At 57.4% G+C, this 12,234-nt stretch overlaps 1 protein-coding gene across 2 annotated transcripts; it reads left to right on the plus strand.

Annotated features, from left to right (window-relative positions):
* The first annotated feature begins 484 nt into the window (after positions 1-484).
* LOC104063516 (acidic leucine-rich nuclear phosphoprotein 32 family member B) lies at positions 485-10,042 on the plus strand. Of its 2 annotated transcripts, none has more exons than XM_054050447.1 (7): positions 485-631; positions 4,474-4,623; positions 5,082-5,204; positions 6,181-6,379; positions 6,817-6,938; positions 7,343-7,397; positions 8,195-10,042. In XM_054050447.1, the coding sequence occupies exons 1-7, from the start codon at positions 578-580 to the stop codon at positions 8,281-8,283; spliced, it is 792 nt and encodes a 263-aa protein (XP_053906422.1). In that variant the 5' UTR covers positions 485-577; the 3' UTR covers positions 8,284-10,042. The 2 variants fall into 2 exon arrangements, with proteins under 2 accessions (XP_053906422.1, XP_053906423.1); XM_054050448.1 differs by having other exon boundaries at positions 6,820-6,938.
* The last annotated feature ends 2,192 nt before the right edge of the window (positions 10,043-12,234 follow it).

Here is a 12,234-nt window from a genome sequence, read left to right on the forward strand (position 1 = left end):
TGCTGGGGATGGGAATGGAGCGTATAGGGATGGAAATATGATGTTAGGGATGGGAATATGTCACCCAGAGATGGGAATGTGGTGCTGGGGATGGGAATGGAGCGTATAGGGATGGAAATATGATGTTAGGGATGGGAATATGTCACCCAGAGATGGGAATGTGTCACCCAGAGATAGGGATGTGTCACCCAGAAGTGGGGATGTGGTGCTGGGGATGGGAATGGAGTGTATAAGGATGGAAATACGATGTTGGGGATTTGAATGTGTCACCCAGAGATGGGAATGTGGTATTGGGGATGGGAATATGATGTTTACGGATGGGAACGTGGCGCTGTAGTGCGGGGCGGGGCCTGCAGAGGGCGCTGCGGGGCGGGGCCTGCGGAGGCCGCTGCGGGGCGGGGGCTGCAGTGCGGGGCGGGGCCGGCAGAGGGCGCGGCGCGCGCCGCCTTTGTTGCCGTTGGCGCCTTCCCGTGCCGGGGCGCGGCGGCGCGCGCGGGCGCGGGCGCGGGAACGGAGCGGGGCGGGGCGGCGGGAGCGTGAGCGGCGGGCGCGGAGCGGGCTCGGGGCGGCGGGGAGGATGGACATGAAGAGGCGGCTAACGCTGGAGCTGCGCAACAAGAAGCCGAGCGAGGTACGGCGGCGGCGGCCGGAGCAGCGCGGGGCGGAGGCACCGGGGCCGCACGTGGTGCGGGAAGGGGGGGGCGGCGGAGCGCGGCGGCGGGGACACCTCCCCCCTCTTGCCCTCCCTCCCCCCTCTTGCCCCACTCCTCCCCCCTCCTAACCCCCCTCCTCCCTCTTATCCTCCCTCCCTTCCCCCTCTTACCCCCCTTCTTATCCCCCACTTTCTTACTCCCCTTCCCCCTCTTACCCAGCTCCTGATCCTCTCCTCTCTTCCCCCCCTCCCCCCTTCCCCCCTCCTCCCCCCTCCTCTTACCCCTCCCCCTCATTTTACCCCCTCCTCCCTTCTTTTACCCCTCCTCCCTTCTTTTACCCCCTCCTCCCTCCTTTTACCCCCCTCCCCCTCCTTTTACCCCTCTCCCCCCTCCTTTTACCCCTCTCCCCCCTCCTTTTACCCCCTCCCCCCTCCTCTTACCCCCCTCCCCCTCCTCTTACCCCCCTCCCCCTCCTCTTACCCCCCTCCCCCTCCTCTTACCCCCCTCCCCCTCCTCTTACCCCCCTCCCCCCTCCTTTTGCCCCCCTCCCCCCTCCTTTTGCCCCCCTCCCCCCTCCTTTTACCCCCCTCCCCCCTCCTTTTGCCCCCCTCCCCCCTCCTTTTGCCCCCTCCTCTTACCCCCTCCCCCTCCTTTTGCCCCCTCCCCCTCCTTTTACCCCCTCCTCTTACCCCCTCTTCCGTCCTTTTACCCCCTCCCCCCTCCTTTTAGCCCCCCCTTAATCCCCTCCTCTTACTCTTTATCCCTCTCCCCTCTCGCCCCCCCCTTGTTGTCCCTCTCCTCTTACTCCTTGCTCCCCTCTCCCCGCTCTTGCCCCCCTCTTCCCCCCTCCTCGCCTCTTCCCCCCTCCCTCCTACCCTTGTTCCCCCCCTCCCGCCATGGCGTCGCGCACGTGCTCGGCGGGCTCAGCCCGGGGCTGCTCCCGGCCCGGCCCGCGGCTCCCGGTCCCGGTTGGAGCTACGGGCGGGGATCGTGCGGGACACGCTGTGCCGGTGCTGCCGAGCAAGGGCGGAGCGGCCATGGCGGCTCGGCCATGTTAGAGCCCGGGGCAGGGCGGGGAGACCGGGGGCACCGAGACCCCGCGGCTCAGGAGCCCCTCGAGCCGCCCCCCGGTCTTTGATGGGGCTGAGGGTCACCCTGAGCATTTGGGGACAGGGCTGAGGGTCCCCCCTGGGCCTGAGGAGCCCCTCGAGTCACCCCCTGGAATTGATGGGGCTGAGGGTCACCCCGAGGGTTTGGGGACAGGATTGAGGGTCCCCCCCCCGGGCCTGAGGACGCCCTCCCGTCACCCCCAGGTCTTTGATGGGGCTGAGGGTCACCCCAGGGTTTGGGGACAGGCTTGAGGGTCACCCTGGGCCTGAGGAGCCCCTCGAGTCACCCCCGGGTCTTTAATGGGGCTGAGGGTCACCCCCAGGTTTTGGGGACAGGATTGAGGTTCCCCCTGGGCCTGAGGAGCCCCGTGAGTCGCCCCCCGGTCTTTGATGGGGCTGACGGTCACCCCCAGCGTCTGGGAATGGGTCTGAGGGTCACTCTGGGGTTTGGGGATGGGTCTGAGGATCCTCCTCCGAGTTGAAGTCGCCCCCCAGGGTTGAGGTGTCCCCCCGCTCCGGGTCTAGGAATGGGGTTGAGGAGCCCCTCGAGTCCCCCAGGGTTTGGGGATGGAGGTAAGGGTCCCCTTGATGTCCCCAGGGCTGGAGTTGGGGCTGAGGATCCCCCTCAAGTCCCCTCGGGGTTGGAGTTGAGACTCGGGTCCCCCCAGGCACTGGGTTAGGGGCTCAAGGTCACCCTGGCGTTGGGGATGGGGTTGAGGCCCCTCTGGATCTGGGGTCGAGGCTGAGGAGCCCCTCGAATCACCCTGTGGGTCTGGGGACGGGGTTGAGGTCCTCCCTGGGTCTGAGGAAGGGGCTAGAGGTCACCACGGGGTCTGGGGATGGGGTTGAGGGTCCCCCGAAGTCCCCCTGGGGTTGAAGTCCTGGCTCAGGGTCCCCCCTGGGTTGAGGATGGGGTTAAGGGTCCCCCTCTTGGGTCTAGGGTTGGGGCTGAGGTGCCCCTCGAATTGCCCCCTGGTCTGAGGACGAGGCTGAGGGGGTCACCCCGAGTCCCCCCTGGGGTTGGGGTCAAGGCTCAGGTCCCCCTCAGCACTGGGGAAGGGACTGAGGGTCCCCATTGGGTCTGGGGATGAGGTTGAGGGTCCCCTCTGAGCTCCCCTAGAGTCTGGAGATGGAGTTGAGGTGCCCCCTGGGTGCCACCAAGGACATGGGGGCCGTGGGACCCAGCCTGGGGTTTCACCCCTCCTGCTGGGGCCACATGCGGTAGTCACCTGGTCGCCCTGTGGCAACAGCGCGTGAGAGGCAAACAGGCTGGGAGCGGGGCTCTGGGTAGAGGCTACAGCTGCTGTATGGATGGGCAAGGAGCTGGGTGAGGACAGTTTGAGGAGCAGGAGCTGGAAGGTGCTGGTCCCTGCTGGTTTGATACCAGGAGCTGGAGCCACCGTCTCGCTGTGGCAAGTGCTTGCCCAGTGACTACAGCCGCTGTGAGCCAGCCTGGCTGCTGCAGGAAACTGTCCTGGCTGCTGCATCCAATTAGGATGCTTGCTCCAGGGCTTTGGTCCGGGTTAATGCTGGTCTCAGTCAGGTTAGTCCATAACCTGATAAGCTTTGGGCTCGCCTCTATGACCCCACCAACGAAGCGATGGCAGGGTGGCTTTGGCTACCTCTACACCCACTGTGCGGACAGAGCCTCTGTTCTTCTGGAACTGGAGCTTGGAGACTTGTCTGGGGTGCTGGGAGCAGGAGGAGCTCTCAGCTCCAGAACTCCTGACTGAGCCCAGAGCTCGGAGCCTGAAGCAGTGACGCCACTTCTAAGCATTAATTCGTTTGGAGCTTGTGCTGTGAGATGGCACGGCGGCCTTGAAACCGCTGCCAGCAAGGCAAAGGGATTCTAAAATGCCTCCCTAAGTTGGCTGATCTGAGCGAGAGAGGTGAAATGGGAGCGCTGTGAAGGAGGAATTTGGAGAGCGTCACCAGCCTTCTGGCCAAGGCTGGTTTTTGCATCTAGCTGTGAAGTAGGTGTGGGGTAAAAATGAGTTTTGGAAATGGCCCATGAGAGCTGGGGCTTAGCAGTTACCTGTGCTTTGGGGAAGAGGGGGGATGCCAGGTATCCTTACCCTCTTGGTGTTTGAGGGGAGCAGTTCTGTACCGGTGCTTCGTGGTCCTGATGCCATGGAGGGGGATTTCTGTGCTGAATTACCTGGTAGCGATGGTTTCTGCATGCGGTCCGATGCCATCAGTGGTCCTGCACTTCAGGCCTCAGTTTGAGACCTGCTCGAAGACCTGCCTGGACAGATGTCATCTCTGCACTGAGGCTGTCACAGGGAAACAAATCCTCTGGAGGCAGCTTCTCCAGCCCCCCAGCAGCATGGGGGAGAGAGTTGAAGGGGGCAAACCCAGATGACCTCGTTTGGCCTCTTGTAAAGCCTGAAGCGTGGCTCTGAAAGCTTTTGGATGCCTTGTGCATGAAATGTTTTGATGCAACCACATGGTTCAGCCTCTTAGTGCTTCTTTGTGGTGCTGGTGGACCCTGGATGGATTTGCAGGGTCTGGGATAGGATAGGGTGGTGGTCCCGTGTCATCCTTAAAGGGTGAGGCCCTCACCACCATGAGGGATTCTCACCTTGTGTCCTCACCAGTCTCTTAACGTGAGTAAGGAGACCTTCAGAGCAGTCACGCTGCCCCATGTCCACCTGGCAGATGAGATGGGACTTGGCCGGCGTGATGGCAGCTCAGGGTGTCTCTGTTGGCAGGTGAAGGAGCTGGTTCTTGATAACTGCCGTTCGGACGATGGGAAGATCGTTGGTCTCTCTTCAGATTTTGAGAACCTGGAGTTCCTCAGCATGATCAACATCAACTTGCTGTCTGTCTCCAATCTGCCCAAACTTAACAAACTCCGGAAGGTGAGTCAGGCCTGGAGTCCCATCTCCAGCAGCCTTTGCTCCGAGACTTCTCCTGCCTTGTCCCTGATGCTCATTATTTTTCCAGTGTTTGCCAGAAAAGAGCCGTTTGATTTTGCATTTTCCTATGCCTGAGAAGTGAGAGAGGTGGCTTTTAGTATGCAAAAAAAAAACTTTTGAGCTCATTTGGTGTTTAGCGTCCTTTCTCCCTTGCTTTTGCTGTTGTGCCACTGTCAGAAGCTTCAGTAACTTCGTAAATATTTTGGAGTTTAGAAGATACTGAGGGGACATGTCCACTTGTGTTTTGCAGTGCAGAGGTGGCCGGGGGTGATGTGTTACTGTGGGAGAAGGGTTTCATGGCCTTAACAGGCTCTGGAGTGTGGGTGTCCGCTGTAGTTGGGTTCTCGGGGCGTGTCGCAAGCTGAGATGCTTTGTGACCACGTGATATTCCCTCCTGACAGTTGGAGCTGAGCGATAACAGGATTTCTGGTGGCCTTGAAGTTCTAGCAGAGAGAACTCCTAACCTGACACACTTGAATTTAAGCGGCAACAAGATCAAAGACATCAATACCCTGGAGCCCTTGGTGAGTAGAAGGCTGTGCTGGAATCTGAGGGATGACGTTGTTTCCTTTGAGGACCAAGTCTGTGTGGCACAAGTCCAATGTCTTGGTAACTGTTCCAACAGCACTTCGTGGTTCTGATGGGAACAGATGAGTGAGTCCAATTTGAGGCTGGGCTAATAGTTAATGGCTCCTCTGTTTGGAAAACCAGCAGCCAGTTGCTAAAAGAAGCATGAAATTGGGCTGGATGAGTAAAACTGTGGATGCAGTGCTCAGTGTCCATCTGAGAAAGGACCGTTAATGGGTCGGATGCAGTTTGAGGTAGGTGGCACCAGCAGTGTCATGGAGATGAGTTTCTTGGACACCAGTGAGGGTGCCTCTTGCGTCAGTCCTGAGGCGCTGTTGTGCTGGGACCCTCTTGCCCTGGTTTTGCAGGGGGTTCCTGTTGTGTCCAAACCACACAAAGAAGGCACTTGCCTTGTGATCTTGACTCTGTAGCTGAAAGATCTCATTAGCTGTTGACTTCGGTCCCTCCATGCCCTCCAGAACAGGCTGGAAACTGTTTTACTCCTCCTTTGCTTGACCTGGTGCGATGGCCCAGTCAGGAGAACTGCTGTGCCGGAAGCACGCGAGTGCAGTCTATGGGTGCTGTGTTTTGGTCTCCCCATGTTGTGCTCTGCCTGATGCCTTGGGCAGGATGAGTCCGGCTCAGTGACCCCTTCTGCTGGGGGAGTTGGGCTTGTGCTCATGGTCCACCCCATTCAGAAGGGAGTAAGCTGCCTCCAAGGAGGGGAAATGGGGACAGAGGAGCTGGAAAGAAATCTTCTTTGCCTGCAAAGAAGAGCAATAACTTCTCTCCGTCTGAGGAGCACGTGGTGCATGTAATGCATGCAAAGACCCTCCTGTATTAGCGCTGGGTAGCCAAACAGCCGTCCTCTGACTCTGTCTGGTCTTTAAACAGTGTCAACTTGTCAATAATCTAACAAATTGATCTTTGCAGAAAAAGTTGCCAAACCTGCGTAGTCTGGACCTCTTCAACTGTGAGGTGACGATGCTCATCAACTACCGGGAGAGTGTGTTCACCCTCTTGCCCCAGCTCACCTACCTAGACGGATTCGATGCTGATGACGAGGAAGCCCCTGACTCAGACCCTGAAGCAGATGGGGATGGACTGGAAGACGAGTATGAGAATGGGGAAGGTGAGGATTTTCTCCTCTTGGTTTTCTTGCTGGAGAACAACTCCTTTTCCTCTTCTGCGTGGTTGTGTTGCTAAATAAATGGTGGTGATAAGTTGGCCACTGACATCCAGGTAAAGCTGAAAACTAGACTGGATGTGGCTTTGAGGATCCTGATCCAGTGGGAGGTGTCCCTGCCTATGGCAGGGGGTTGGAACTGGATGGGCTTTGAGGTCCCTTCCAACCCAAACCATGCAATGATTCTGTGACATCGGGGCCGTCTGGGTACCCTCCTTCCTCCTTTCCAGGCTGCATAAGAAATGAAACCTGCTGCAGGCTGACAGGGCTTGCTGCCTGCGCTCCGTGCGTGTGCCTGTGGTTCCTGCCTGTTGCTCACATAGCGCTGGCCTTGGAGATGTGAGTCTTTGGGAACGATAACACTCACTTCCTTCTTTTGGTAGAAGGTGAGGAAGAGGATGATGAGGAGGAGGAAGATGATTTGGACGAAGAAGTCATTGATGATGAAGAAGATGAAGATGATGATCTGGAAGGTGAAGAGGAGGAGGATGGAGTAGATGATGAGGTGAGGCTTTCTGTCTTTTGGAATGCATTTGCAGCACCGTGTCGGTGTGCTTGGTTGGGCTTTTGTCCTTTGATCTGGTGACCCATCTGCCCGGGTGCCTCTGTGGGCAGATCTGGGCAGTGCTGCCACGCGCTCTGGCTCTTCCTGTGCACCTTTTGACTCGTGGTCCACAGAGTTTGCTGGTCAAGACTTGTTCATTGCTTGGCCTCATACGTCCCGTGGCTTCAAGCGATAAAGTGGTACAGTCCCCTTTGGAGGGATGCAAGAAGCTCTTTAGAGGCCAACAAGCTTCTCCCTGCTTGGCTCCTGCCTGGGAGGGTGGGAGCAGAGAAGAAGGAAGGTGCTGCTGTGGAATTAGACCTTGCTTGTGGTTCTTGCAACACAGCGTCTTATTTTGATTCCAGGAGGAAGACGAGGAGGAAGACGGTGAGGAAGATGAAGAAGATGAAGCTGATGATGGTGAGTTGAATCCTAACAAACTGAGGACTTGCAAAGCTGCCTCAACAGTTTGGAACTTCCCAAGCTTTAGCGCAGCACTGTTGCTGCCGGTGGCTTTTCTTTGATAGAAAGAGCAGCATCTGCTAATGGGAAGCTTTTGCTTGTGGCTGACTGTGGGATAGCAGTTAGAAACAGGGGGTCCCACGGTGGTGGTGGTGGTGAGACTGGCTGGTACCAAGCAGGCTGGGTACGTCTGCCAGATATTAAAGAGAGAAACTGCCCAGGAAAGCAGTTCTGTGCAGCCTGCACCGATAGTGCAGGCGCGCGGTTTCTGTCACAGGAGCTTGTGTTAAAATTGTGCATGAGGAAACGCCTTTTGGAGAGGCAGATTCCTCTCTCGGGGCACACCTGAGCTGCTTGACTCGAGTCCAGGTTCAAACTAGAAACACCTGAGTGGATGCTGACAGAACGTAGTGGTTGGTGTGACTTCATGTGATCCCGTGTGAGCTTGGTCAGGAGTGACCGCTTTCTGCAGATGCTGCGTTTTTGGGGGTGCTCAACCAAAAAAGCCTGTTTTCACGCAGCTGTGGAAACGTGGGATGCTTGGAGGGGCATGGAAAATAGTTTGCGTCTCGTGCTAGTCCAGGCTTTTCTGGGTATCGTGAGAAGCTGGATAGGGTGGATGTCAGCTCTGTAATGGTGCCAGTCCAGCCTGTGCTTGTTCACCAGCAAAGCTGTGGCTGACGCAGCTCGAAGCCCCAGCTCAAATTCTGTTCCGCAAGACTGAACAGAGCTTCACGCTTCGCCTCTTTTTACAGACCTTCCGCGAGGCGAAAAGAGAAAACGAAATCTAGAGGATGAAGGAGAGGAAGATCCAGAAGACGAAGAAGACGATGAGGATGACTGATCCGAGCGAGCCCAATCAGTTTTACAGACTCTGACTGTGCTTGTCTTAACCTCCCCGTTGTGTCTGTGTGAGACTGTAAATCCCTGTCTCCCACTCCTCCCCCCTTTGTATGGCTGCAGCGTCCACAATATATTTTTTTAAGATGTAGAATACTGTAGGCATTCAGGGGAATCTTCCATACAAGGCTCACTTTCTCACAAGTATCTCATGACCAAAGGCTTTCTCCGTTCTGTCGTTTGTGCAGCAGTTTGCAAAAAAAAAAAAAAAAAAAAAGCAAAAAAAAAAAAGCATTTCCTCCTCTAGGGTATCTTTGTGTCTGAAATTGGCCTCACCACACTGGACCCCGAGCTTCAGCTCGCCAGCAAAGAAGGCGTCTTTGCTATCCGCATGCCCTCAAACCAGCTCTGAAGATCTGAGCCAGCTTGAGCCGTGGGTGCCAATCTGGTTCATCGCGACGGACTCAAAGCAAACGATCGCTGAGGTCTCTCTTGAGCAGAAATAGCGATGACGTGAGCGCTGGAGCTACTTGAAGATGCGTTAGTGCTCGGGGTGCCTGGCGCCTTGGGGAGAGGGGGGGTGGCTGCTTGCAAGACCTGGTACCCCTGCCGATGCACCTTGCAGTAGCCCTGCACTTGCTTTCCTATTTTTCTATAAACTGGAATATTTTTCCCGCTGGCCCACCTGATAACGTTCGCTTGGAGATCCGACTTGCTCTGATTTTTGGCGGCTGTGAGCATTTTGGCTGTGCCGAGGCTTCTCGGCATGCTTGTAACTGGCTCTGCCTTTAGGGAGAGATAGGAACTAGCAGGTTAAGGGTTACTGCACTCCGTCAAACTCCATTTCGCACTGTACAGAACACGTTCAACCAGTATCACTGTGATGCACCTAACTCGGCGTTCCCCGGGAGACCGTGTTAGCCTATATATATTCTCAGGGTCCTTCTAGCCAGTACCACCTCTGGACAGTTGCTTCGGCGCCAGCCTGATGTACGCATCCTCCTCCTCCTCCTCTTTTTCAGCATGGAGAGAAGCGCATTGAGCAGAAATCGCGCTCTCCCACTTGCGTTTTGGCACCGTGGGAGTGCAAGTGGGGTTTGGAACGCGTGTCCCCCCACCCTGCGCTGGCTGGAAGAGGGAAAAAGGGGGATCAGCCGGGCGTAGGAGCATTTCTGACCCCTTCACCTACCCTTCCTCTGCCTGGAGGTGCCCATTCGTTTTGGGGAGAAGCAGCCTCGGGGTATCCAAGGGGTGGGAACTAGGAGCTGGGGTGGGAGTCCCCGCTGTTCTCCTGCCGTTGGGGTTCTCCACGGGTGCAGACGCACTGGCACTTTGCGGCGTTCCCGGTGGTTGCTCTGGGCAATCTGTCGGCACTCGGAGAGGCGAGACTCGCGGCGGTTCCGTCGGAGGAGTGGGGTGTGTTGCAGCACATCCGAGTTTCTGTTGCTTTGTTCTGTTCTTGCTGTTGTCTCTCGCGTTGTACAGTAGCTGTAACCATTCGGAGAAGAACTAGTCCTGTAAAATGCAAACTGAGTAACTTATAAATGTTAAAGGAATTTTTAAGAGAAATTTCAGAGCGGCAGTTACTTCTAATTTTTCCCTGCATTTTTAGCAGATTGTATGGATTTTATATTAGCCTAGGAACTGTCCGGTTTGGTTGGTCACGCTCTAGTCCCACAAATAAGGATCTCCAGCCCTTTTGTATCTTTTGTTACAAAATTTGGATAAAACTTTTAATAAAGACTTCAGTTTTTAAAAATCCATTTGCAACGAACGCGTTGTCTTCGCTGCCTCAGGAGCTGCAGGGACACCTGCGGTGAGGTGGGGACAGCTTTTTTCCTGAGGCTTTTCTGGGAGCCGTGCCCTCGGTTAGGACTGGTTTTGCTGGGAGCTCTGGCGGGGGGGATGCTTGGTTGGCGTAGTTTGGCTGGTGAGGATGAATTGGGCACCTCAGGGCTGCTGGTGGGGTGGGAATGGGATGGGGAGGTGGGAATGGGATGAGGGAGGGAGCAGAGGCTCTGATTTGGGGTGGTAAATGGGATGGGGAGGTGGGAATGGGATGAGGGAGGGAGCAGGGGGTGCTGATGGGAATGGGATGGAGTGGTGGGAATGAGGTGGGGAGAGAGAGCAGGGGGTGCTGGTGGGAATGGGAATGGGATGGAGTGGTGGGAATGAGATGGGGAGAGAGAGCAGGGGGCTGCTGGTGGGAATGGGAATGGGATGGAGTGGTGGGAATGGGATGGAGTGGTGGGAATGGGATGGGGAGAGAGCAGGGGGCTGTGGGAATGGGAATGGGGCGGGGAGGTGGGAATGGGATGGGGAGAGAGCAGGTGCTGCTGGTGGGGTGGGAATGGGCTGGGAAGGAGCAGAGGCTCTGATTTGGGGAGGAAATGGGATGGGGAGGTGGGAATGGGATGAGGGAGGGAGCAGGGGCTCTGATTTGGGGTGGGAATGGGATGGGGAGGTGGGAATGGGATGAGGGAGGGAGCAGAGGCTCTGATTTGGGGTGGGGAGAGAGAGCAGGGGGTGCTGGTGGGAATGGGAATGGGATGGAGTGGTGGGAATGAGGTGGGGAGAGAGAGCAGGGGGCTGTGGGAATAGGAATGGGGCGAGGAGGTGGGAATGGGATGGAGTGGTGGGAATGAGGTGGGGAGAGAGAGCAGGGGGCTGTGGGAATAGGAATGGGGCGAGGAGGTGGGAATGGGATGGGGAGGGAGCAGGAGCTGCTGATAGGGTGGGAATGGGCTGAGGGAGGGAGCAGGGGCTCTGATTTGGGGTGGAAATGGGATGGGGAGAGAGCAGGGGCTGCTGTGGGGATGGGAATGGGATGGAGTGGTGGGAATGAGATGGGTAGAGAGAGCAGGGGGCTCTGGTATGGGGTGGGGAGAGAGCAGGGGCTGCTGGTGGGAATGGGGCAGGGAGGTGGGAATGGGATGGGGAGGGAGCAGGAGCTGCTGGTGGGGTGGGAATGGCATGGGAAGGTGGGAATTGAATAGGGGAGAGAGAGCAGGGGCTGCTGTTGGGAATGGGAATGGAGTGGGGAAGTGGGAATGGGATGGGGAGGGAACAGGAGCTGCTGGTGGGGTGGGAATGGGCTGGGGAGGTGGGAGTGGGATGAGGGAGGGAGCAGAGGCCCTGATTTGGGGAGGAAATGGGATGGGGAGAGAGCAGGAGCTGCTGGTGGGAATGGGATGGAGTGGTGGGAATGAGATGGGGAGAGAGAGAGTAGGGGGCTCTGGTGTGGGGTGGGAATGGGGTGGGGAGAGAGCAGGGGCTGCTGGTGGAATGGGAATGGGGTGGGGAGGTGGGAACAGGGTGGGGAGAGAGAGCAGGGGCTCTGATTTGGGGTGGAAATGGGGTGGAGAGAGAGCAGGGGCTGCTGTTGGGAATGGGATGGGGAAGGAGCAGAGGCTCTGGTGTGGGGTGGGAATTGCACAGAGCATCCCGATTCCTGGCACAAATGCAGCTCCAGGACCTGCATGGGGTGGTGCAGCCCCTGCTGTGCTGCTCCCTGTCTTTGGAGGCGGCTGCAGCCGGGCTGGCAGTGTCCTGGAGAGGAGAGGAAGGGTCCTGCTGGTGGGTTTGGGGTGAGCATCTGTGTTCTGCAGTGGAGGGGGAAACTGAGTGTTGGGGAATGAGCCAAGACAGGGAGGAGGAGCCCTAATGCAGGCTGGGCTGGGGTCAGGACAGCCACCTGGAAGGGCCCGAGCTGTGCCCGAGGTCACCGTGCTTCCCCCTGGATAGGGCTGGAGGGTCTGAGTTGTGCCCAATGTCACCGTGCTCCCCTTGGATGGGGCTGGAGGGGTCTGAGTTGTGCTGGATGTCACCATGCTCCCCCTTGGATGGGGCTGGAGGGGTCTGAGCTGTGTCCAATGTCACCATTCTCCCCCTTGGATGGGTCTGGAGGGGTCTGAGCTGTGTCCAATGTCACTGTGCTCCCCCTTGGATGAGGCTG

This window comes from Cuculus canorus, chromosome 27 (genome assembly GCF_017976375.1).
Source record: "Cuculus canorus isolate bCucCan1 chromosome 27, bCucCan1.pri, whole genome shotgun sequence".
Taxonomy (NCBI): domain Eukaryota; kingdom Metazoa; phylum Chordata; class Aves; order Cuculiformes; family Cuculidae; genus Cuculus; species Cuculus canorus.

What these genes read in the sequence shown, in the direction of transcription:
- LOC104063516 (XM_054050447.1), top strand. Translation starts at nt 578, where the DNA reads ATGGACATGAAGAGGCGGCTAACGCTGGAGCTGCGCAACAAGAAGCCG. An exon ending in GCAACAAGAAGCCGAGCGAG is followed by an intron (nt 632 to 4,473) that starts GTACGGCGGCGG and finishes CTCTGTTGGCAG; the next exon opens with GTGAAGGAGCTGGTTCTTGA. An exon ending in AGGATGGAGTAGATGATGAG is followed by an intron (nt 6,939 to 7,342) that starts GTGAGGCTTTCT and finishes TTTTGATTCCAG; the next exon opens with GAGGAAGACGAGGAGGAAGA.